General features: G+C 37.2%; 2 protein-coding genes across 2 annotated transcripts in view; both read left to right on the forward strand.

Moving 5' to 3' along the window:
* Positions 1-1,895, forward strand: part of LOC106092567 (V-type proton ATPase 116 kDa subunit a 1) — a 31,374-nt gene extending 29,479 nt beyond the window's left edge. Inside the window, exons 5-6 of the mRNA XM_013259448.2 lie at positions 1,329-1,500; positions 1,567-1,895. Of these exons, the coding sequence (XP_013114902.1) occupies positions 1,329-1,500; positions 1,567-1,660 (266 nt within the window). The 3' untranslated portion in view covers positions 1,661-1,895. The remainder of the gene's footprint in view (positions 1-1,328; positions 1,501-1,566) is intronic.
* A 14,834-nt stretch (positions 1,896-16,729) lies between these two features.
* Positions 16,730-25,459, forward strand: LOC106092566 (V-type proton ATPase 116 kDa subunit a 1). Its single transcript, XM_013259446.2, has 6 exons — positions 16,730-16,771; positions 16,837-16,979; positions 17,057-18,934; positions 24,603-24,840; positions 24,921-25,092; positions 25,174-25,459. Exons 2-6 carry the CDS (start codon positions 16,863-16,865, stop codon positions 25,265-25,267), a joined length of 2,499 nt encoding a protein of 832 aa, XP_013114900.1. The 5' UTR covers positions 16,730-16,771; positions 16,837-16,862; the 3' UTR covers positions 25,268-25,459.
* Positions 25,460-26,047: the final 588 nt, after the last annotated feature.

Consider the following 26,047-nt stretch of genomic DNA (forward strand, 5'->3'; position numbering starts at 1 on the left):
CTGGGTTAACATTGAGACCTCTGGGTCTAGCCCAGTCATATGCCATATGCAAGACCTGCATAGCTAGTTCGGATCCTTACCCCTAAGAAGTATTATAACATCGTCTGCATTTACGGTGGCCAACCAAAGGAGTGGCGATAAAATGCCCCTCTGCGGCGTGCCTTGTGCCACTTTCTCCCTTATATTTATGTCATGGGATCGGCAATTTATCCACCTGTTCTTATGTTAAGATAGTTTATGTTAAAATAGTGTTTCCTTTATACGAATTCTTAAACTAAAAGAAAACCATTTGTATACCCTACACCACCTCTGTGGTACAGGGTATTATAACTTAGTGCATTTGTTTGTAAGATCCAAATCGAAGCTATGCCCGTCTGTCCATGTTAATTTGTGTACAGACTACAGGTCGATATTTTCATCTGGTCGTCTTTAAATTTGGCACACAAATTTTTTTGGCGTAGGGATGAAGCCTACTGAAATTGGAAGAAATAGGTTCAGATTTGGATATAGCTCCCATATATATCCTCCCCTAACCGCTAAAAAGATGTAAGTGCCAAAATCAAAACTTTACAGAAGTCATTGAAATAGAGCTGATTGGTGCGCATTTCGTGAGCATTTAATTACATTGGCAATTAATTGAAGCGAAATTTGTATTGGCGCAGCGACATGTCGCTACTATTTTACTCAAAGTACTCAGTACCACTTCTACGGAATGTGTTCGCATTTTCTTCGTGACCATATTTTTTAGCGCGTTTTGATGACAGTGGTTGGGCTGAAAAGTCGATGTCAGCACTAGGCTTAGCAGACAAAAATCTTGAAGAATAAAATTCGGCAGAGCCCAATCGGAATCGAACCGGGATGCACAGAAACATGTGTAAACCATGGATGTAAATCCATCACTACAACACAAACACATGCATTGTAGAGGGACAGCTATTGGACAGAGTGTTGAGCTTTGTTAATGTCGAACTAACATCATAAAGGCGTTTTCGCAATAAATTCGATACAAGTACAACTTACCTCTGAAAGACCCTTGAAGTTTCCAAGGTATCTGATGAGTGACCTCCTTAAAAAGCGTCATACCATTGTTGATGTTATTGTATACTCTGGCTTTAATTTTCCATTGCAAAAATTCTTCGATCGTTAAGCTCGTCTCGAAAGGGAGATAAAATTAGAAATATAAAATATTATTATACGTATTGTAAAAGGAGGTGTGGCGCCACTACACTATACTACGCGGGGCTAGCCACAATTATGAAAGATATATCAAAATATTTTGATACCAAAATCAAAATTGCATAATTACTATGTGTCGTCTTTATTTACAGAATTATCCGAAGTTTTGTGGAACATGGTTTTAGCCATGGGTTTAAAACAAACATCCTATTCTGGTGCCGTTGTTTTGTATTTCATTTTCGGCGCCTGGTGTCTCTTCACGTTGGCTATTTTGGTTATGATGGAAGGTTTGTCAGCCTTCCTGCACACCTTGCGTCTTCACTGGTATGTATCCAAAAACACATCAATTTTTTACAAAGTCACCTGCAATCTAACATGTCTGATTTTCAGGGTCGAATTCATGAGCAAGTTCTATGAAGGTTTGGGCTATGCCTTCCAACCTTTTAGCTTCAAAGCCATAATGGACGATGATGAAGAGGAATAAGTCCTCCATGTGTTATAATCGTCCCTCCAGTATTGTGGTACTCTTCCCACTGTTAATTGTTGAATATGTCAAGAAATGTTTGTTTTTGTTTTCATATCTTATGTTTCCTTGTTTGTTCATGTTTACTGATATTAATGTTAAAAAAAGCAATATACAATAAGTTAATGAGACGAATAATTATCGCGTATACAACCAGAGATAAATTAATAATAAAAATCCAAGAAGAGAACAGCAATTTATTTGAGATTTTTTATTTAATTTCTACTGAACCCCAAAATGTGGTTAAAGTGAAACCAGGAATTGTGAAGCTCTTCAGAAAACTAAAATCTGATGGTAGGTAAATTGTAAATTGTATTGTAAAACATTGACATTTATATGGATTCTGATAAAAAAATACTGTACATTGTGAACACCTGCTGGTATTATTTTATTTGAATTATTGAAAAATATTTTTAATAGATTGGAGAGAATAATAGACGATGTAGAAGATCCTCGAGATTGGTGGAATAATGTTAGGAAACTGAGAAACGATGAAAGGTGAAAACGCAGGATTTGAAATATTATTTCCTATATGCACTGGAGAAATGATGACTTGGATGACAAAGCAAAGCTTAATAAAGCCCATGGAGAAGGCACGAGTGCCATACGAATTTTATACATATGTACGTAACTGATGAATTGCTACAAGAAATAACATACAAATACTTGCAGCGTCATCTTCGAAACAGGAAACGTTGATAAATCATTCGTTAGAAGCATTAGTTATCCAATAGTTAATAAAAACGTTGAACAAACTCTCGTGGAATATCACTCATGAGTTGCCTATTTATAAGGTGTTGTTAGGCGGAGCATAATATAAAATAGAATAAAAAATAAAATATACAGTCATAGAAAAAATTTGCTGAAAATAGCAAACACTATCTGCTATTAGTAGTTAATTTTGCTATTACAGCAGTAGTTCTGCAATCCAGAATTGCAGGCCTGCTGCCGAAAAGTCTGTTGTTTGCTGCAAATGATTGCTGGTTAATTATGAAGGGGATGTTAGAAGAAAGAATAAAATGCAAATGTAAATGTGTTTCTCAGTGGATGTTATAATCACCATTGAATAATAGATTGGAGAGAATAATAGACGATGTAGAAGATCCTCGAGATTGGTGGAATAATGTTAGGAAACTGAGAAACGATGAAAGGTGAAAACGCAGGATTTGAAATATTATTTCCTATATGCACTGGAGAAATGATGACTTGGATGACAAAGCAAAGCTTAATAAAGCCCATGGAGAAGGCACGAGTGCCATACGAATTTTATACATATGTACGTAACTGATGAATTGCTACAAGAAATAACATACAAATACTTGCAGCGTCATCTTCGAAACAGGAAACGTTGATAAATCATTCGTTAGAAGCATTAGTTATCCAATAGTTAATAAAAACGTTGAACAAACTCTCGTGGAATATCACTCATGAGTTGCCTATTTATAAGGTGTTGTTAGGCGGAGCATAATATAAAATAGAATAAAAAATAAAATATACAGTCATAGAAAAAATTTGCTGAAAATAGCAAACACTATCTGCTATTAGTAGTTAATTTTGCTATTACAGCAGTAGTTCTGCAATCCAGAATTGCAGGCCTGCTGCCGAAAAGTCTGTTGTTTGCTGCAAATGATTGCTGGTTAATTATGAAGGGGATGTTAGAAGAAAGAATAAAATGCAAATGTAAATGTGTTTCTCAGTGGATGTTATAATCACCATTGAATGTATACTTTCATTATATTTTTTCTTTAGATTTAGATACAAAAGACCATGCCAGTCATGTACACATTAGTAGAGCAATAACAAAAAATGTGATCTAGCTCAGCCACATTTCGAAATGTATACCAATGGATGGAACAGGTAGCTTCTTTAAAGTAACAAATTAAAATCATCTCTTCCAATAACATGTCTAAAACAATTGTAAAAAATGCCTAAAGTAATAAAAACAAACAAGTAAAGTAGGCAACCATAAAAAGGAGCATACAATTTTTTTCAGCAGACTTGTATATTAAGCAGATTTTGTTAGTAGAAACAGCAGTACGAAATGTTTGCTAATGGAGCAGTAATGTCTGCTTTCCCATTTTCGGCAGAAAAAACTGCTGTTTTAGCAAACATTTTTGCGGTTTTGAATAACAAATTTGGTTGAGTGTAGTAAAAATAAAATAAAATAAATAAGATGAAATGAAAAAAAAAAACAAATAAAAGCGTGCAAAGTTCGGCCGGGCCGAATCTTGGGAACGTACACCATGTATTTTGCTAAAAATTAATACAAAATAAATTTATAGGTCGATTATGGATGGCAAACCAACTTTAGTTGAGTTTCCAACGCGGAAACTTGTTATAGAAATGTCCATTTCTGCATTGAATTGCGTACCTTTTTACAATTTATTTAGTAGTTGAACGTTCAAAACACTGCCATCGAATGAAACTGACAAAAATTTTCGACTTTATACTATTTTTTCTTCTTGATTTTATCTTCTGCCAACGCATTTATAGTTGAGTTGCCATCCATAATCGACCCCTTACGTGATGGGCATAATATTATTCTACATACGAAACTTCTGTCACACCAGCAAAAATTAAAGCTTCTAGGAACCGAACAACGTTTAACGAAGGACCGGTTTATATGGGTTCTTAATACAGTTATTGGAAGTCCTAATAGAATACTACATGCAAAATTTCAGCCAAATCGGACAAAGATTGCGGCTTGTAAGGGCTCAAAAAGTCATATCGGTTTATATGGGAGCTATATCAGATTATACAGCGATTCGGACCGTTATTAGCATAGTTGTTGGAAGTCTTAACAGAAAACTACATGCAAAATCGGACAAAAATTGCGGCTTTTAAGGACCCAAGAAGATCGGTTTATATCTAAATCCAAACCGGTATGGCCTATTTGCAATACGAACGACCTACATCAATATTAAGTATCTGTACAAATTTTCAAGCGGCTAGCTTTACGCGTTCTAACGCTGTCGTGATTTCGACAGACGGACGGACATGGCTAGATCGACTCAAAACGTCGAGACGATCAAGAATATACATACTAAATGAATATTTCGATGTTTTACAAACCAAATGACTAGATTAGTGTACTCCCATCCTATGGTGGTGGGTATAATAAAATGTGAGAGTGAAATAGTACATGCGAAATTTCATGCAAATCATATAAAAATATTTTCCAGCAAAAAGTCATATTACCGGGTAAGTCCGTGGGTAACCCGAAGCAGGATTCTGTAACCACTTATTAGTAGATATATCCGCAATAATACTTTAACATAGGCATGACCTTCGAGGAAAGTGCTTTAGAGCAAACATACCACCAGATGACAAATAATGAATTCTTCGTAAAAATATTGAAGTGCTAAAAATAATGACATACCATATGGAAAATAATAGCCTCATTTAAAAAATACGTATTGCTTTAAAATAATGGCATACCCGCAAACATACTAAATGTTGCAAAATAATGAGTTACTTACAAATGTACTGAATCACCCAAAATAATGACTCCGATTCAGTAGTACTTACTTTTCAAAAATAACGAATTTTAATAGAATATAATTAGTTGAAATCATATTATTTAAGTTTTTTTTTTCTTTTTAATACAGTAAATTTCTGTAGGAATTAAAAATATTCAAATGAGATCTAAAGCCTTTTTTTGACTAACAGAAAGAATTCAAATTTTCTTTGCTTTTAAAACTAAAAATGATTTAGGTATTAAAAATATTATAATTTAGTAGTAGTAGTAGTAAGAGTCCAAAAGGGTTCTGAAAATGATAAGAGTTTTAGATTAGATCACGAATACTTAGAATTCTGCCCGGAAAGGGTCCAAGACGGCCTTAATAGTTTTGAACCCCTTCAATCTATATTTGTTCCATATTGGACCAAAATAATTGAAGAGGTTTCTAAAACAGGAAAGTTACCGTGGTACCAACAGTCTAATTTTTTGGGAAAGAGCATGAATGTCATAACTCTAAAAAGTGTAGATGATATAGACAGTTTAATAAAATAATAATATTAAATTAAAAAATATCAAAAATAAATCCCTGAACCATAACAGAATGGGAAAAGTTCTTGATTTCTTCAAAATTTCCTAACTACTTTAAGATTTAATAGAATTCTTCTTCGTTTTCTTCCGGATTTCTTTTGAATTATTGCTTAAATTTTGGGTATTCTTTAACTTCTTATTACCGATAAGTACTTATTTAACTCATTATAGTTAATCCATTATTAGGTATTCCTACGAGTAACAAAAATTTGCCTATTGGTATGCCAGTGCGTAATGACATGTGCTTATCTAGTTTTTGCTGGGTAATTTTAAAATATTATAGCCTTAAAATAGGAAAAAAAATTTACTTCACTTAGTTAGCATTTTTCCATAAATTTGAACTATGATGAGCCATAACTAAGGACATAAAAGGCGTAGCACCTTTTTCAAACATTTGTAGGCTGAACACTTATCTATCATATGCTGTTTAAATCATTCAATTATCTTATTCGCTTTAAGAGATATAATTTCTGCATCGAAAAAACTCAAACTGCATCACTGTGCATCGATGGATCAGTTCCTGCACGTAGTAGTGGCCACAATCTCAAATAAAAAGTTTGAGGTATCTTTACCAATTTCACAATAACAGAAGAATTTTAGCAATTTTTTGGGCTTTGGAAAACTGTGGGGTGGGCCCAGCCCAAAATATAATCCTGGCCATGTCCCTGGTGAAGGGGTACATATATATTAGGTTGCCCAAAAAGTAATTGCGGATTTTTTAAAAGAAAGTAAATGCATTTTTAATAAAACTTAGAATGAACTCTAATCAAATATACTTTTTTTCTAAAGCAAGCTAAAAGTAACAGCTGATAACTGCCAGAAGAAAGAATGCAATTACAGAGTCGCAAGCTGTGAGAAAATTTGTCAACGCCGACTATATGAAAAATCCGCAATTACTTTCTTGATTTTATTTTTTATTTCTTAAAAATATTTGTTTAATATCTTTAATTCATTTGTGACTGCTCTGCGCCACATATTTTTGGGTCAGCTCCTACGTCGTGACCCCTGTGGGTTCCATTCAAGAGCAGTTTTGGTGGCTATTTTGTCGGACGGTATGCGTAGTGTATGGCCAATCCATCTCCATTTTCTTCTTGTAAATTGTCGAGTTATTGGTTGGTTTCCGGTTCTGTTTCGTAGTTTTAAAACACAAAGCCAAATGTAAAATTACTGCAAGTAATAATGCTCATTGGAAATTTCCAGAAAATAGCTTAATATTGAAATTTTCTAACTTTAAAATCTTTTTGCTCCTTCAAATAACTATTGATGGTTCTTTCCAGATTTCGAAAATGCAAAACGGAAGACGTTCTTTGTCTTGTTTCTTGAAAGCCTTGCCAGGTCGCTGTTTGAATGCAAACTCCTGTTAAATTTGTATATATTTAGAAAAAAGGATTCTCAAGTGGTTGCCAACCCCTAAAGACGAAAACTAGAAAAATAAGCTGAAAGATTTTTTTTGCGTTGAGCGCATTTGATAAGCGGAACACGTCGCATAGTCCTTAGCAGATGTTTGATACTGGAAGGTTCTTTCGTGTTAGAACAAATCCATGTGCAACTAGCAGGTCAAGGAAAAATCAGTTGCTATCCACAAAACGTTTTAGTGTTTAAGAAATGTGTTATGTTATTGAATTGTCTTACTTCATGGGACCACTCACTGATTTTTATTTTATTAAATAAAATGATCGACTACACTTTTTTGATTCCGTGAACTTCGCCACTAGGAAACGAACTGAATTGTAAATCATATGATGACTACAATATCTGGTAGTAGAACATATGGCCGGCTTACTTCCAGTGTCTTGTGATAGTAAAAACCTCATTATCACCCCGGTCATTTCTCGAGGGCTTCAATATTATCAATACCACCTCCGGATTTTATCAAAGAATTGATTGATTTCTTTTTGATTGATTGTGAATTACTTTTGCTTCGAATCCATTTTGTGGGACATACCACAGACCTTAAAACCAAATGAATTATTTGAGATAAAATTGCTACATCGCATTTAGTTAAAGAATGGTAATTGTGGAATACAGAAGACACCCTAAGATGTCAGGAGTATAATTATATACTGATTAACAATATCCCTATTAAATTAAATAACGAATAACTAGTTTGTGTTTTTCGATACATGATATCGCAACTTGTTTGCAGATAAAGCAACATAAAAAAACCCTACTTAGTGGAAACGAGAGAAGCAGTCGTTGTTTCCTGTGCAGAAATATTAACGTAAACTAAAACCTTAAACTCTCCTAAATAGATAGCATACTAAATATGTGAAGGTCAGAGGACTGCCGTCCATAAACTTTGTTAACCCGAAGCCTTTCGGGTTGACGCAGTCTGAGTTAAGAGCGTGGGCTACGAACGTATGTAACACTGTGGAACAGCGAAATGGTCAGCAGGACGACTAAAATCCTATGGAGTGATACGGATTGTGAGTAGACGATGCCTTTACTGAAAGGAAGCAAGCATGAAGTCAGCAAAAGCTCTCGGTGTCATAACAGGACACATAGGACTACGAGCTCACTAATGCAAAATCGGTGCGCCAAGTGATAGCATGTGTAGGGCATGCGCCGAAGATGATGAGATGTTGGAGCATTTTCTATGTCTTTGCCCTACTTTCGTGGCCGGCACTTAGGTGGGGGCACAATACCAGACATAAACCAACTAACAACAATGTGATTACAAGAATGTTATTGTTGGAGAGAAGAAATAAGTGAGTGGATCAACTGTGCAGGACAGTCTTTTAGTTTAAAGAATAATTGGTCAGAGCGATTAAATGTTCCATTTTTTATTTCCACTGTTTTTATACCCTCCGCCATAGGAAAGGGGTTACTAATTTCGTTATTCCGTTTGTTACTCATCGAAATATTGATCTGAGGCCCAAAAACGTATGTAAACCTAGAATAATTAATCTGCTAATATCAGCAGACAATGTTTATTAAATAAAAAATTTTTAAATTTTGAATGAAGCCCTACAAAATTTTTTAACTTCTTTACAACAATTGAGGCATTTGCTATTTATTGGTAAAAAAATTGCCAAATTAGGCGTTAATTTTGTGTTTAAGAGCCTAAATATAATAGTAGTAGTTATTTGTTGTTACTTGTTTTCTATTGCGCTTGTAAAGCAAGTCGTCTTAAGGAGTCCTGTTCAAATTCAGATGTGTGCTTTGCAACCTACTCTAGTTGGGTTGGTACGCAAAGCACCGTGATCCATTTGACAAATTTCTGCTGATGGTGATTCTGGCGAATTAGAAATCGCGATACAGAAAGCCGGTCAAATGCTTTTGAGCAACATCACCCATTTTGCCTTACTTTTGAAAGTTCTTTTCTGTGCTATTCTTTGAATTGTTTGCTGTTATTTTAATTCGTTAAAAAATAAGCAAATTGAGAAAATTGCTTGTAAGATTTAAAGATAAGACGGAATATGAAGCTTTTTGAAATATTTATGACATTTTTCAAACTTTTTACCATTTGAAAACAGCAAAAAATGTTTGCTGTTTTAGCAAAAATTTTTTGCCGTCCCGTTTTGAACAGAGTTTCTGCTATTACAGCAAACACATTTGCTCTTTTTACTAACAAATTTCTCTGAGTGTATATATATTCTTGATCGCTTGATATGCTAAGCCGATTTAGTCATGCCTTCCATCTATCCGTCTGTCTGTCAAAAGCACGCTTACATTCGGAAAAGTCAAGGTAGGCACTTAAAATTTTGCACAAATACTTTTTATTAGTGTAGGTCAGTTTGGATTGTAAATGAGCCAAATCGGTCTGTAACCTGATGTAACTGCAATATAAACCGATCTCCCGATTTGACTTCTTGAGACTCTAGAGGACGCAATTCTTATCTGATTTGGCTGAAATCTTGAATGAGGCGTTTGGCTATGACTTCTAAAAGCCATGACAAGAGCGGTTCATATCGACTCATTAGTGGATGTAGCACATATGTATTAGACAAAATCATTGAACGAACTTGGCAAATGCAATCCATGGTGCACCAAGAGAAATTAGTGTGTGCTGGTATCATCAAACACTGTCTGCTGATATTGAATTAAAAATTTTAAACTTTTAAATGAATCCATACAAAGTTTATGAACTTCCAAACAACAATTGAGGCATTTGCTGTATATTTTTATAACAAACATTACCAATTTTAGACATCAATTTTTTGTTTAAATGCATAAATATAACAGCTGTATTTATTTTGCTGCTGTTATTTAATTTCGTTCAAGAATCAATAAATTGTAGAAAATTGGAAACAAATTTACATTATATGCTTGTAAAATTGAGAGATATGGTGGAATATAAAATATTTTTGAAATAGTTATGAATTTTTAGAGTTTTTTTTTAACTTTTTACCCTTTGGAAACAGCACGAAATGTTTGCTGTTTTAGCAGAAAATTAATGCTGTCCCTATTTAGCTGAACTTAACGTGGTTTTGCTTGTTTATTATTAGAATATTTAGACGACCTATCTGCATCAATATTATAAGACTTTGGAACATCAAATAAACATAAAACAAAGAATCATAAAAAGCACTGTGTATAAAGTCCCCGAATTCATGTCTATTAGATTTTTTCGTCAATATGAATACAGGAGTTTTTAAGAGGGGTAGTTTTGATACAATTTATATGTGTCAGTGCAATTTGTGCAATGATGCATTGATAACAAGATGGCGGATTACTACTATATGATTTTTGTTTGTTGTACAAATGCGACCTCGGACAACACAGGATAACGGTGAGCACCACACGGGCTGAAACTTTGAGCTCCGTCTGGTTTGGTGTTTATCGTTATTATTGGAAACTTAGCTGAAAGCTACCGGGCGCGTCCACAGGTTGCAGATAGTAGAAAGCTTCGTATTAGCTGCAAATGAGGCCGCGGACAGGCAATTTCTAGTGGAGAATCTCAGTGAGGAGTCAGGTGGCACTGACACTCTTAACCAAATACTGAGTACCAATAATACGAGAAAAAAAGGAATAGTAAGAACGGATTCTCTAACGTTGACGACCCATGCCATCGAAATAACGACCACGATCTGTGGATCTGTACCTGGAATGTCCGTACTCTTTATCCACTCCACTGGTGGATGTATTGGAGAAGAATAAGGTAGATATTACCGCCTTAGAGGAAGCCAATATAAACATCAGTCTTATTTGTGCACATACCTCGACAGAAGACAAGGATTAACAGACCAATGATATTTTCTACGAGCGCCTAAAGAGAGAATGAGACCGGTGCTCCGCCCATGATATTAAAATCGTTCTGGGAGATTGTAATGCGAAGATATGGAAGGAAAATATATTAAGTCCAACAGTCGGAATATTGCCTCCACAAGATTGTGTCCGATAATGGGTTGGGGCTACTAGTTTTCATCGCGGCTAAAAACATGACAGTTAGCAGCGCCAGATTTCAACACAAAAAATTCACAAAACCACATGGTCGTCCCCAGATCAAGAAGTAAGGAACCAAATTGATCATGTTGTGATGGATGGAAGGCATTCATCCAGGGTGTTAGATGCAGGATCGATCGGTGGAGCGAATAAAGATTCGGATAATTTTTTTTTGCAGCAAAGGTTCGAACCCGTCTGAGTATGGCGAGAAAAGTGCGATATGACACTGCACGGAAACTGGACATTGAAAAGCTACAAACACAACAGATGGCAACTGCATCCACTACTCGTCTGACCCAACTGCTTGGCAACTGATTGACAATCCATTGCCCACTTCAGGGAAAATGCGGCGAAATCCATACTTGGGTGCCAGAAGCCTCTCCCAAAAAAAACTCATGATACGACCAAGAGTGTCGAAATGCTATTGAATTCAAGAATGCGGCATACAGAGCAACCCTGCAATCAGTAGAAACGCGCCAGATGAAGGAGAGGTGTCGGGAGAAAAGGAAATGTCCATTCCGCAGAAAGAAAAAGGATTTGGAAAGACGTGAGTGTGAGCGAACTATGAAGTACACACTCAAAAAAAGTGACCCAATGGTTGAGTTAAAATAAACTACTTTCGAATAAAGTTGAATTTCATATAGCGCTAAAGACATTTTTATCCGTTTTTAGTTAATGTAGATCTAAAATATAATTACATCAAATGAACTTCATTATGGTTCAACGTTTAATAAATGGAACTAAATTATTCTTTACTCATTGCATATGATGAACGATTGTGAAAGATATTTTGAACTGAAATCAACAAAATGATGGAATAAAATATCCGAAATATTTACTGTGTGGTAATACATCTGAACAAAATTTTGGCAGAATCTCGGCTTCTATTTAGAGCTATCGATAATATCGAAATATAATTTTTGCTGAATATCGATTGGTATTTTTCCGATGGATACTATAAAAAAATAAGCAATCCGACACTGAATGCATCCTTTAAGATACATTGCGCCTATAGAGGGCGCTATTTTTATCCGACTAAACTAACATTTTGTGCAATGATTTCACCCATGACTTCCAACAGACTTTATTACATTAATCTTGGTTTTATTTGGTCTGTGCAGTGATATTGCTTCTATTGTATATAAATCGATCTTCCGATTTTTACTTCTTATTTTTGTTTGAAATATAGGTAAAGGAAAATGAATGATAGTATTGTGATTATTGTATGACTGACAAACAATGTGATTTAAAAGCACCTTTATAATTTATGTTTTGGTATTACTGAGAAGATTGTTACAAGACTGTCAATCTAAGATTGTTTTAAACAACATTTTAAATTAAAACTTGTAATTGAATTAAATTTATTCAACTATACTCACATTTGAGAAATTCGTTAACTATTTTAAAGGAATATTTATTCAAATTGAAAAATACAGGTTTATAGGAAACATAAATAAAAACGTTGTTTGCTATAGGGTTATTTAACTTGTTGAGAAGAAATGAGTAAAATGACTTCCCAAACCCAAGTTAGTGAACTATTTTCCACTAATTACAAATGAGTTAAACTTACCAAAATTTGCATTTTCTCCTTGTTTTAATCTAAATTTAACCAAATTAGATAAAAACTTGCTAACTTGTTTGTTGGAAGTCCGAAAATTCTACCAAAGAACCAAACATCAAATCGATGGCTTTGGTGCAGGCACACCCTCTTGCAGAGACAAAGAAGGAAATCTGTTAACTGTTACAGATAGTGTGCTGAGGATATGGAAAGAACATTTACCCAGCTGATAGTGTCCGACGATGTCGGCGAAGATGATACCGCGGAACCAATCCCTGATGATGGTATAGAATGTGGTCCAAGTAGCAATGACCCGACTGAAGAACAACAAGACAGCAGGAGCCGATGGCTTCCCGCTGAACTTTTAGGACCGGAAGCGAACTTTAGGACCGAGAAGGGCAGGTCAACTCTTGCAATCAGTTTGTTGACTACAAAGCCGCTTTCGACAGCCCTATACATTCAAAGGTATTTCAAGCTATGCCCTGCAAATTAATAAGACACTGCAGGATGACACTGCTGACACACGTTCCTCAGTAAGAATAGGAAATAATCTCTCCGGACAATTGAATACCAAACGAGGTTTCAGAAAAGGAGACAGCTTATCGTGCGATCTCTTTAATATACAGCTGGAGAAGATTATACGAGAAGCAGTTGTGAATAGATATGGCATACTACTCACAAGAAAACACAAATGTCGTCAGCATTAGGAGGGGATAACCACCGCTGACATTTTTTTATGATGGTCTCGCCAGGATTTGCACCCAGGCGTTCAGCGTCATAGGCGGACATGCTAACCTCTGCGCTACGATGGCCTCACCACTGAATGTATACTATCCATAATCTTTTTTCTTTGGACTTAGATAAAAGAGGCTATTCCAGTCATTTACACTTTAGTAGTGCAATAACAAAAAATGCGAGCAAGCTCAGCCACATTTCGAAATGTATACCAATGGTGGATAAGGTAGCTTCTTTACAGTAATATTCCACAAATTAAAATCATCTCTTCCAATAAAATGTCTAAAAAAATGCCGGAAGTAATCAAAACAAGTAATAGGCAAATATTAAAAATAGCAAAAAATTTTTTTTCAGCTGATTTGTGTACTTAAAACAGCAGATTTTGTTTGCTGATTTAGCTGATCGAAATGTTTGCTAATACAGTAGCCCTATGTTTTCTGAAACAGCAGTAATATCTGCTTTCCCATTTTCAGCAGACAAAAACTGCTGTATAAGCAAATATTTTTGCTGTTTTGGTTGACACATTTGGTTGAGTGTACTTATGCCGTTGTATGCTTTCGAGCCATGGGTACTTGTGAATGCAGGCGAGGCACTGGTTGGAGGGTTTCAGAGAAAGATTTTTCGTAAAATTAATGGACCAGTTTGCATTGATGGATAATAACGGCGTCGTATGAACCAAAAATTGTATGAGCTGAATGACGACGTTAGCGTAATTAAACGTATCAAAATAAAACGGTTGCGTTGGCTGGGCTATGTTGTCAGAATTAATGAAGAAGCTCCAGCGAAGAAGTCTTTTGCAGGCGATCAAGATGGTACAAGCAAACCGGGTCGGCCAAGAGCCCGATGAAAAGATCAAGTGGTGAGAGACACCTCGAAACTTAGTGTCAGAGTTTATAGAAGGAGCGCAGAAGATCGAAGCCTTGGAGCGCTATTCAAGTTTTGCAAAAGGGACCAATGTCCTGTCCTAGCCAATTAAAGTAAAGTAAAGCCCAAATGTGCATGGTCCTTATCGCCCCGCCCATGCCAAGCCAAATATTCTCTGAACCCGTTGTTTTATCTTTACGTTGCAGTTTTTCTACACGCTCCTGTGGAGCTAGTGAATTATCCTCGGTTTCTGGCTCATTAAGCTAAAAACCTTGCAATATACGGTCCAAATCGATCTATAACCTGATATAGCTCCCATATAAACATATCTCCCGAGTTGACGTATTGGCTGAAATTTTTCATGCAGTGTTTTGTTGTGACTTCCAGCATCCATGATAAGTATTGTTCAAATCGGTCTGAAACCATATAAGCCGATCTCCCGATTGCCTTTTACGGTTCCTAGAAGCTTAAATTTTTGACTGGTTTGACAGATATTTGGTAAGTAAAGTACAACTATGCCCTTCAACTAAGTTCATTTAGTATAAACTTTTAGCGGAATCCATGATCGTGGGTTCCCAAAAACGCTTTTACTTGTTACGCACGCTTTTACTTGTTATAATTTTATCGATATTGGGGCTTTACGATACAAAAATATTTCAAACCCGAAATTTGTTTTAATCATTTTTATACCCTCCACCATAGGGTGGGGGTATACTGGTTTCGTCATTCTGTTTGTAACTACTCGAAATATTCGTCTGAGACCCCATAAAGTATATATATTCTTGATCGTCGTGACATTTTAAGTCGATCTAGCCATGTCCGTCCTTCCGTCCGTCTGTCTGTCGAAAGCACGCTAACTTCCGAAGGAGTAAAGCGAGCCATTTGAGATTTTGCACAAATACTTCGTAGGTCGATTGGGATTGCAAATGGGCCATATCGGTCCATGTTTTGATATAGCTGTCGTATAAACCGATCTGGGGACTTGACTTCTTGAGCTTCTAAAGGGCGCAATTCTTATTCGATTTGCCTGAAATTTTGAATGAAGTATTTTATTATGACTTTCAACAACTGTGCGGAATAAAGTTCAAATCGGTTCATAACCTGCTATAGCTGCCATATAAACCGATCTGGGATCTTGATTTCTTGAGCCGCTAGAGGTCGCAATTATTATCCGATTTGCCTGAAATTTTGTACGACGGATCCTCCCATGACCATCAACATACGTGTTTATTACGGTCTGATTCGGTCTATAGCCTGATACAGCTCCCATATAAATCGATCTCTCTATTTTACTTCTTGAGCTCCCAAATTCTTATTCGAAATAGCTGATGTTTTACACAGGTCTCCAACATATAATAGAATTGTAGTTCGTACCGGACCATATCTTGATATCGCTCTAATAGCAGAGCAAATCTTTTCTTTTATCTTTTTTTTGCCTAAGAAGAGATGCCGGGAAAAGAACTCCACAAATGCGATCCATTGTGGAGGGTATATAAGATTCGGCCCGGCCGAACTGAGCACGCTTTTACTTGTTTTTTTAAATACAAAATTTTTTATTCTTCGCAAACGTGTGAGGAGGAAGGTTAGGTTAGGTTTAAGTGGTAGTCTGCCATCAGACTCACTTAGACGTTTTCGTTCACTGTGACACCACAGGAACAGAAAAAGGAAGATGCCTTCTAGTTCCTACCGTTGAACCATCCAGATCGCTTTAAAAAGCCCAACAACTTCTCAATGTTCACATCCGCTAAATCAGACAGGTTCTCAAAGAAATGAGAACCCAAAGTGGAACTCCTTCTGACTGCCAGTGCGTGACCCACACACAGAAGGTGTTCTATAGTTTCTTCTTCTTCGATGTCCTCACAGCTTCTGCAAAAGTCGTTACTGACAACCTTCAGTCTGTCAGCATGTTTTCCGATTAGACAGTCACCTGCCATGACACAATGACTGAGACGTCTGTTCTAGCCAGTGACAGCAAAGCGGTGGACCTCTTCAAGTCTAGATTAAGAGGAAAAAACTCCATTACTTTTTCACCGGCGTACAGGGGCAAAGTGCATGCTAGGCAAAATAATCCATCAAAATATTTTTCAAAAATCCAGCATGCAGCGAAAATTTGTTTCTAATGTTCTACAATTACCAACTTGAAAATGTAGGGTGTAGTCGAACATTATGCAAAAAAATTTTGATGAACTCTTTAAAGTAAAATTCGTAGAGTGGTTGTGTGAAAATGAATAATTGTTGTTGTCACCAAACATCACATACTAAATGTTTATATCTTGAAGAGTAATTAGGAATTTTCCTCGGTATCAAGAACAATTAGTTTGATAAAACAAAAAATGCGTTTATCTTTTCACATTGTGTCCACATTTGAAAATAACCACTGACCATTTGATCGATAATTACAAGCATTGAAGAAATTAGTTGACTTCCAGAAGTCCAACGGTTGAGCTGGTTTTTGAGAAAAAAAAATAATTTTTCACGTGCCGTAAGTTTTTCGAAAAATATGCATGTAGATTGGAGAAATTCTTTGTAATGCGTATATCCTTGCAGGGTGTATTTGAAGTAACGGCTCAATCATGGGGGACATGTTTCGAAGTGAGAAAATGTCCTTGTGCCAGATATTCCTGCAACCAGAAGCAGCATATGAGACAGTGGCACAATTTGGGGAAGAGGGTTGTGTACAGTTTCGTGATGTACGTGTCGTTTTTTTTCTAATATTTAATTGTGTTAAGATCAGGTTTGAACCGTTTGCTTTTTCCTGTTCTTCTAGATGAACGAAGACCTCACAGCCTACCAGAGGAAGTTTGTCTCTGAAGTAAGGCGTTGCGATGAATTGGAACGAAAAATTCACTTCATTGAGAACGAAATCCGAAAAGATGATATTACAATACCGGATCTGGATTTCGAAAATGTGCCACCTGCACCCAAACCTCGTGAAATGATCGATCTGGAGGCGCAGCTGGAGAAGACCGAAAAGGAAATCATTGAATTGGCACAGAACGATGTTAATTTGAAGTCCAACTATTTGGAATTAACTGAAATGTTAAGGGTTTTAGAAAAGACCCAAGGCTTCTTCGAAGAGCAGCAAGTCGTCAATATGGAGTTGAGTAAGAACAGAGATGATCACCATCATCAGGGTGGTCACTTGGGCTTTGTGGCCGGAGTAGTAGGTCGTGACAGGCAATTTGCATTCGAACGCATGTTATGGCGTGTGGCTCGCGGCAATGTATATGTCAAGAGTTCACAGTTGGAGGAAACCCTCAAGGACCCAAAAACTGGAAGTGTCATCTACAAGACAGTATTTGTTGTGTTTTTCCAGGGCGAACAATTACGATCTCGAGTGAAAAAGATATGTACGGGTTTCCACGCCTCCATGTATCCCTGTCCCGAAGAGCATTCCGAGAGAGCCGAAATGATCAAGGGATTACGAACACGCCTGGATGATTTGAAGATAGTCCTGCAGCAGACCGAGGACCAGCGAAAATGTGTCCTCACTGCTGTTTGCCATCAGCTGACCAAGTGGTGTGTTATGGTGCAAAAGATGAAAGCCATCTACCACACCATGAACATGTTAAATCTAGACGTTACAAGCAAGTGTCTGATCGGTGAGTGTTGGGTGCCCAATCGCGATTTACCGGCAGTCCAATATGCTCTAGCCGAAGGTTCCAAGGCAGCGGGCAGTCACGTGCCCTCATTTCTAAATGTGGTGGAAACAAATGACACTCCTCCCACATACTATCGCACCAACAAGTTCACCCGAGGCTTTCAGAATCTGATCGACGCTTATGGTGTGGCCACTTACCGTGAAGCCAACCCGGGCCTCTATACTTGCATCACGTTTCCCTTCCTGTTTGCTGTGATGTTTGGTGACATGGGTCACGGCTTCATTTTGTTCCTTTTCGGTCTGTGGATGGTGCTCTGGGAGAAATCACTGGGACGCAAAAGAGGTGGTGAAATTTGGAATATATTCTTTAGTGGCCGTTACATAATTCTCCTGATGGGTATTTTTGCCGTTTACACTGGCTTCCACTACAACGATTGTTTCTCAAAATCCTTCAATGTATTTGGTAGTACATGGCGCATACGCTACAACACCACCACAGTGCTAACTAATGCTGCGGGCTTAACCCTAGATCCCACCACGGCAGCGGAAGGCGTCTATGTAATGGGTATGGATCCTATTTGGCAGTTGGCCGATAACAAGATCATTTTCTTGAATACCTACAAAATGAAACTCTCCATTATATTTGGTGTCCTACACATGGTGTTCGGTGTCTGCATGTCAGTGGTGAATTATGTCTACTTTAAACGATACGCCAGTATATTCCTGGAATTCATACCACAAATGATTTTCCTGTTGCTGCTTTTCGGCTATATGGTCTTTATGATGTTCTACAAATGGGTTAAGTACTCACCCAAAGCAGAGGCCTTAGCCGAAAGTCCCGGTTGCGCTCCCTCCGTTCTAATTATGTTCATAAACATGGTGCTATTTAAGTCATCCGAAGTATCCGCCGGTTGTGATGCTAATATGTTCAATGGTCAAACCAGATTGGAGATGATATTTGTGATCGTGGCTGTTGTCTGTATACCATGGATGTTGATTGGTAAACCACTGTACATCAAATACACGCGAAAGAGTAAACCTGAGGTATGTAGAATTCAAAGAATGGCCTAGGCAGGGAAATTGTTACCAACTAAAGGCTTAAATACTTTGTTACGAATCCTTAAAGTTTTTTTGCAAAAATTTCGAGCGGCTAGCTTTACTCGGTTAGCATGCTTTCGACAGAATGACGAAATTAGTATACCCCGAGCCTGTGGTCAAGGATATCGGTGATTTGCGATTTTAAAAATTAAAAAAATTCTATTTTTCTTTTGAAAGTGTAACAAGATCTCCGTTTAGCGAGATCTCTAGACCTGATAACTGTAATATCTAGTGTGTCACCGCACTGAATTATTTTGGGAGGGTAGCGGTTTGCCCATTTAGAATGCATAAATGTATCTACTTTATGTATTTTTAAAAAATAGAGAACACCAAACCGAAACGAAGGTAGAAAAAGGGCCCAAACGAAAACAGGCAACTTTTCGAAAAAGCTGTAAAAACGTACGCTTTTTATGAATTTTTAATTATATAACAAAATCATAAATGAACAAGTAAAAGCGTGCGAAGTTCTGCCGGGCTAAATCTTTTATACCCTCCACCTGGATACCATTTGTGTATTTCATTGGCCGGCATCTCTTTATAGACAAACAAAGACAAACACTGTCTGCCGATATCAAATTAAAAATATTGAACTTTTGAATAAATCCATTCAAAATTTTTGAACTTCGAAATAATAATTGAGGCATTTTTTTCCAATAACAAATTTTAAAAGTATTGAGTAAAACCAACCCTGTTGAGATATTCGGACAAAGCCTTTTGGGTTTCGTATCCAATGATGAAATGTGGTAGGCTTCATAACCGGCCAACATCAATAAGAAATGTTTGTGCAAAATTTTCTTTCGAATATAGCGTCTTTTCAACTTTCGGATGTTGTGAACAGAGTAATGAAGGTACTATGCTTCCATTCTTGCTGTACGTGACGAAATGAAAAAAATTTCAAAAATAATTCAAAAGAAGCCATTGATTTGTGAGATGAAAACCAAACTAAAGCAATAATCGTCCTAAAAAAATCATAAGAAAATTCAAGGGTAGTTTGGGACGGTATGATATTTGAGTTCCCTATAGTTTTACGTTTATGGAAATATAAGAATAAAAGATTCCCGGGAGTTCCCGGGAACGCGAAAAATAGAAAAGTTTTACTCCCGCTTTCTCGGGATTCTAAAGAGCCGGGATATGTGAAACCCTATACCAAAGGGATCTGAGCCTGAGTCGAGTGGGTCTGGCTGGGCAGTTAAAGAGGTGACGGGACACACATCCTGCATGTTGGCATCCATCCTTGGTCTGTAGGAGTTGAGGCTGCTGCATCTGCCGCATCGTAATTGACCCAAAACAACTCTGGTTTTCCTGGCTAGGTCAATTTTCTAATGCACAATAGGGGCGGTCATCATTCACTCGATAACTATTCACCGCATCTGCTATCGGAATGCATGAATGTTGTCAAGACCCGCTTGGTCAAGAGGTTCTCTCTTGTCTAAATACTATTCCACTACGTTTCACATAGCTGACGAGACCACACTGGCGCTGCACAACTTACCACAGACCGGCCAATTGCTTTGTACGTACGTGGTCAACAAGGTTTCTTTGTCAGCACCCCAAGTTCTGCCGGAAAGTGACTTGAGTCCCTTGTTTCTACCATAGGAGAATTTGTAAGAGCTGCCAAATGTAACACCAAGGATTTTAGGACAGTTGATGGCCGGAATCGACACTCCAGACACCATCACATTCAGCTCTCTACCCACCTCATGCGTGTATGTAGTGAACAATGTGGCTGAAGATTTATTGGCAGATATCTTCGGACCTCTTGCAGCGAAATAAGATGCAAGTTTTCTGAGGTATATTTTTAACCTATCGCAGATGTCACCAAGGGTGGTGGGGGCCTGATGTCACGATCGTACAATCTTCCGCATATGATAGATCTCTGTGCCGCCTGGAGGAGTTGGAATAGAGGATAGGTAGACGTTGAACAGTACCGGAGACACCACCCCGCCTTTGGGAACTCCTTGTTTCACTTTACGGTGTTTCGATAGGTCCTGTGCCACGATGACCTGGGCTGATTTAAGCCACGGCAAATGTGTGCGGTTATGGGAAGCAAACCAGGTGGTGTGCTGTGCAGTCTTCGAAATCCATGGTGATGCTCAGCCAATGAAAATTCTCCTACGAAGCTCTGGAGGAGTAGTCCCTCAAGTGTCTTAGCTGCTGGTGAGAGAAGGGTCTGCACAACTAACCCTTGCTACTATAAGATCGTATAGAAGTCTATATAACTTCTATTACTAACGATGTTGTAGTTCCAATCGGTTCTATCAGGAATTGTGGTGCAGTACTTTATATTAAAAAGCGGCTCAGACAGTGTGTAATCCACCCTGCCTAGAACATCAGGCATTGTATCGAAGATAACACAGTATCCGTAGCCGCCGCATGACCAAAAAGAAAGCTCCCTTAGCTTCACAGCAGTGGTCGCAGCCATGTTCAAAGACATTAGGTGTAGCATTAAATTCAGTGCATCAGATGGTGTCGTTCTCAATGCGGCTCGACTTTTCAATTTAGCTGTCTTTTAATTCAAGCTCGAAATCTTCCAGTTTCTCATCGATATTTCGTATACAGAGAGAACGACAGAGTGAACAATATTAAACAGTCAACATTTTAGGGAAATTTTTTGTAGAGGAAATTACATCGAAATTTTGTTTTTATAGCAAAATTTATTGAAAAGTTTTCTTAAATGAAAGTTTCAATGGTTTTTTTCACAAAAATGTCATTGTCATTTAAAAAAAATAAAAAGTTTTGTTAAAATTTTGTCTTAAAAAAAAATTCATTAAAATTTTGTCTTTAAAAAATCGTTAAACTTTTGTCTGCGGGAAAAATGTCCTTAAAATATTGTCTTTAGAAAAAATGTTCCGAACTTTTGTCCTTAACAAACATTTTATTGAAATTTTGTTTTTAGTAGAAATTTTGTTGAAAAATAATTTCTATTAAAAATTTTCATATAAAATTTTGTCTTAAGTTAAAATTTTATTGAAATTTTGCTTTAAAAGAAAATAACCTTGAAATTTTATCTTTACAGAAAATGTAATGAAATTGTTTAAAAATTGTTTATTTTTTTAGTTTAAATTTCTCTATCTCTGTTTTCGGTTTTTCGATATTTAAAAATATTAAAAACTTGCACCTTTTTCTTCAATAAGCCCAGTTTAGAAAAGTTTTTGTATAAACTAAAATCAATCTGAACGAATATGACCTATATGGAGGAGCCAACGACCTACATCAATAAAAAGAAGACTCCAAATTCGGAGTCGAGCAATTTTCCAGGAGTCGGAGTCAAGTCAAAATTGCTCGACTCCACAGCCCTGGTTTGAACCCCCAACTTTCTCCATTTCCTTTCTTGCAATTTCCAGATGTTTGCGGTGTGATGAAATAAAAAATTTTCCCATGAAGATTTCATTAAGGATTAGGGGATACCACTCTTATATAAATGAGTGCAGTCCGATTTAAATTTTTGCTCAATGACAATGAACCTTCTTTGTTTATGCCGTGTCCGAACGACGTATCGCTTAGCAACACAGTTTTATAGAAGAGTTTTAACATAGCTGGATACCTCCAAAATGTCGCCAGCATTAGTTAAGATAATAACCACAGCTAAAAAATGGTTCTGATGTTAAGGCAGCAATTTTAACACAGGCGTTAGGCGCCATAGACGTACACGATAGATCCTGCACAACGTTGGCCTTTGTGTGAATTGATTTCACGAAATTTTCCACATTAAACTTGGTAACACCTCTTACAACAAGTATTCAATTTCATTTCAATCGCTTTTGTTTGAGATATAGTATATAGCTGTCATATCTCCATTATTATTTTAATTTATTGCTTTAGCGCCAGTCATTTCAACATACTGAATATCGATCGCTTCACCCATGTGTAAGTCCATGAAAAGAACTTGTGCAAAACTTTTGAAGCATCTAGGAGTTAGAGCAGTCTCACCTAAAATTAAGAATTTTAGTCTGAAGATCAGTGTATACGGCAGATATATCCATATATTTTCCGAATCCCTAGTTTGTTCGCTAAATTCACATGCTCTTTGCCAAATGATAGCGACGCAATCGATTGGATTGTAAGTAGAAGCGAGGAAACGAGTGTTTCTTATCAGTAAAACCCACATCGTTTACTGTGAGGGAAGTTTTTGGCAAGTGAAGTTATTTACTTTACAATAATTATTCCATTGCAAAATTGGGCACATCGACATCTATTTTTATACCCACCACCGAAGGATGGGGGTATATTTATTTTATCATTCCGTTTGCAACACATCGAAATATCCATTTCCGACCCTATAAGGAATATATATATTCTTGATCAGCGTTAAAATCTAAGACGATCTAGCCATGTCCGTCCGTCTGTCTGTTGAAATCACGCTACAGCCTTTAAAAGGAGAGATATTGAGCTGAAATTTTGCACAGATTCTGTTTTTGTCCATACGCTGGCTAAGTTCGAAGATGGATTATATCGGACTATATCTTCATATAGCCCCCATATAGACCGATCCGCCGATTTGGGGTCTTAGGCCCAAAAAAGCCACATTTATTATCCGATTTTGCTGAAATTTGGGACAGTTAGGCCCTTCGACATCCTTCTTCAATTTGGCCCAGATCGGTCCATATTTGAATATAGCTGCCATATAGACCGATTTCTCGATTTAAGGTTTTGGGCCCATAAAAGGCGCTTTTATCGTCCGTTGTCGCCGAAATTTGGGTCAGTGAATTGTTTTAGGCCCTTCGACATTCTTTTTTTTCAATTTGGCCCAGATCGGTCCAGATTTGAATATAGCTGCCACATAGATCGATCTCTCGATTTAAGGTTTTGGGCCCATATAGGCGCATTTTTTGTCCGATGTCGCCGAAATTTCGGTCAATGAGTTGTGTTAGGCCATTCAACATTCTTCTTCCATTTGGCTCAAATCGGTCTAGATTTGGATATAGCTGCCATATAGACCGATCTCTCGATTTAAGGTTTTGGGGCCATAAAAGGCGCATTTATTGTCCGATTTCGCCGAAATTTGGGACAGTGACTTGTGTTAGGCTCTTCGGCATTTTTCTGCAACTTGGCCCAAATCGGTTCAGATTTGTTATGCTGTTCGTTAGGCCTTTCGACATTCGTGTCGTACATGGTTCAGATCGGTTTATTTTTAAATATAACTACTAAAAGCCCAATATTTTGTTATACATAATTGTACAATGACTTGTACTTATTAGTATTTGGTCCAAATCGGAACATATTTCGATATAGCTTCTATGGGGCATAAGATATGCATTTTTACCGGATTTTGACGAAAGGTGGTTTGCATATATACCCGAGGTGGTGGAAATCCAAAGTTCGGCCCGGCCGAACTTAACGCCTTTTAACTTGTTAGCATTGGTTTCCTACGTTACAACGTTCTAAAAATCTTTGCGGCATGAGACAAATTCCTGAACATAATGACGACGTAGTTTTTCTATTTACAACCACTGACCACTGTACTAACTCGGCTGCCACTGTACTAACTCGGCTGCCGGGACTGTTGTAGAGACGGCTAATTTTAAAAAATTATAAAAATTTACTATGGTAATAAGAATTTCTTTGTCTTGCATTTGATCTCAATTTGTTCGTTATAACAATCCTATTTTTGCAGCATGTCGAAGATTTCAAATCAACCGATACATTGGAAATGGTGGAAGGCGATACTGCCATTGTGGTAGAAGTAACACATACTAGCAAGAAGGAAAGCGATGGTCATGGCAGTCATGAGGACGAACCAATGAGCGAAATTTGGATTCATCAAGCCATTCATACAATTGAATATGTCTTGAGTACCATTTCACATACAGCTTCGTATTTGCGTTTATGGGCTTTATCTTTGGCTCATGCTCGTAAGTTGCAATGCAATCTTCATCTTCATTCCAGCCATCTTGCTGTAGATATGTAAATTTCTCTTTTCTCTTCCTATTAGAATTATCTGAAGTACTTTGGACAATGGTTTTGTCATTATCTTTGCAAATGCAAGGATACACGGCCTCTATCGCAGTATTCTTCATTTTCGCGATTTGGGTATTTTTCACTATCGCCATCATGGTGATGATGGAAGGTTTGTCGGCGTTCCTCCATACATTGCGCTTGCATTGGTGCGTATAACACGATTCATAGTTGATTTGCATGTGTCTTTATAATGATGATGATAATGTTTTTTTCATTTTTCTCTGCAGGGTCGAATTCATGAGTAAATTCTATGAAGGCGCTGGCGTGCTGTTCCAACCGTTCAGCTTTAAAGTTATTTTAGAAGGTGACGATGACGATTAAGCTATCTGCTTCTGAAGTGCATTTCCTATATGGTTATTAGTCAAAACATGCATTTTGGGATTATTTTTTTTTTTTTGGCTATTTTGGCTATTTGGCGGACGAAATGCCCAAGGATTATTTTTAAACAAATTTTAAATTCCATTTCAATTATCAAATTAGAATATATTGTCAGCTTAATGCCGCTTTGTGCCATTCCAAGTGTTTCAGTCCAGACAAAAATGCATCTGAGGACAAGTACAATAATGTGATTGTATAGCGAAAACTAAAGTAGGTAGGTAACATTCCATTAAATAACAAATTTCAAACATATCAATGAGTGCTCTCCGATTCAAACTCAATAGTAAGAGGACTCCTCTTTATAGCCGAGTCCAAAAGGGGAGGAGTTTTTACATGGCATTGTACCTCACAAATGACGCCAGTATTAGGACGGGATAACCACCGGTGAAAATCTTTAATCTCGAATGTTCTCACCAGCATTCAAACCCAGGCTTTCAACGTTATAGGCGGACATGCTGACTTCTGTGCTACGGTGGCCTCCGCGAACTGGCAGGCAACGTTATCCTTGTATTTAACAAGCTGAACGATGTCTCGTCGACAAACAGATCGCGGCTCATACACTGTCGCAGATTTGTCCAAAAATTTTACGAAGTATCCTTCTCTCAAAATAACTTAATGCATTTGCTTGCAACAAACATGCAGGTGGAAGGGATATGGACCCATTCACAAGTATACCGACCGAATAAGAATGGCTTTCTGATTCGATCTAGCCATGTCCATCTG

Source organism: Stomoxys calcitrans, chromosome 2, assembly GCF_963082655.1.
Source record: "Stomoxys calcitrans chromosome 2, idStoCalc2.1, whole genome shotgun sequence".
Lineage (NCBI taxonomy): Eukaryota > Metazoa > Arthropoda > Insecta > Diptera > Muscidae > Stomoxys > Stomoxys calcitrans.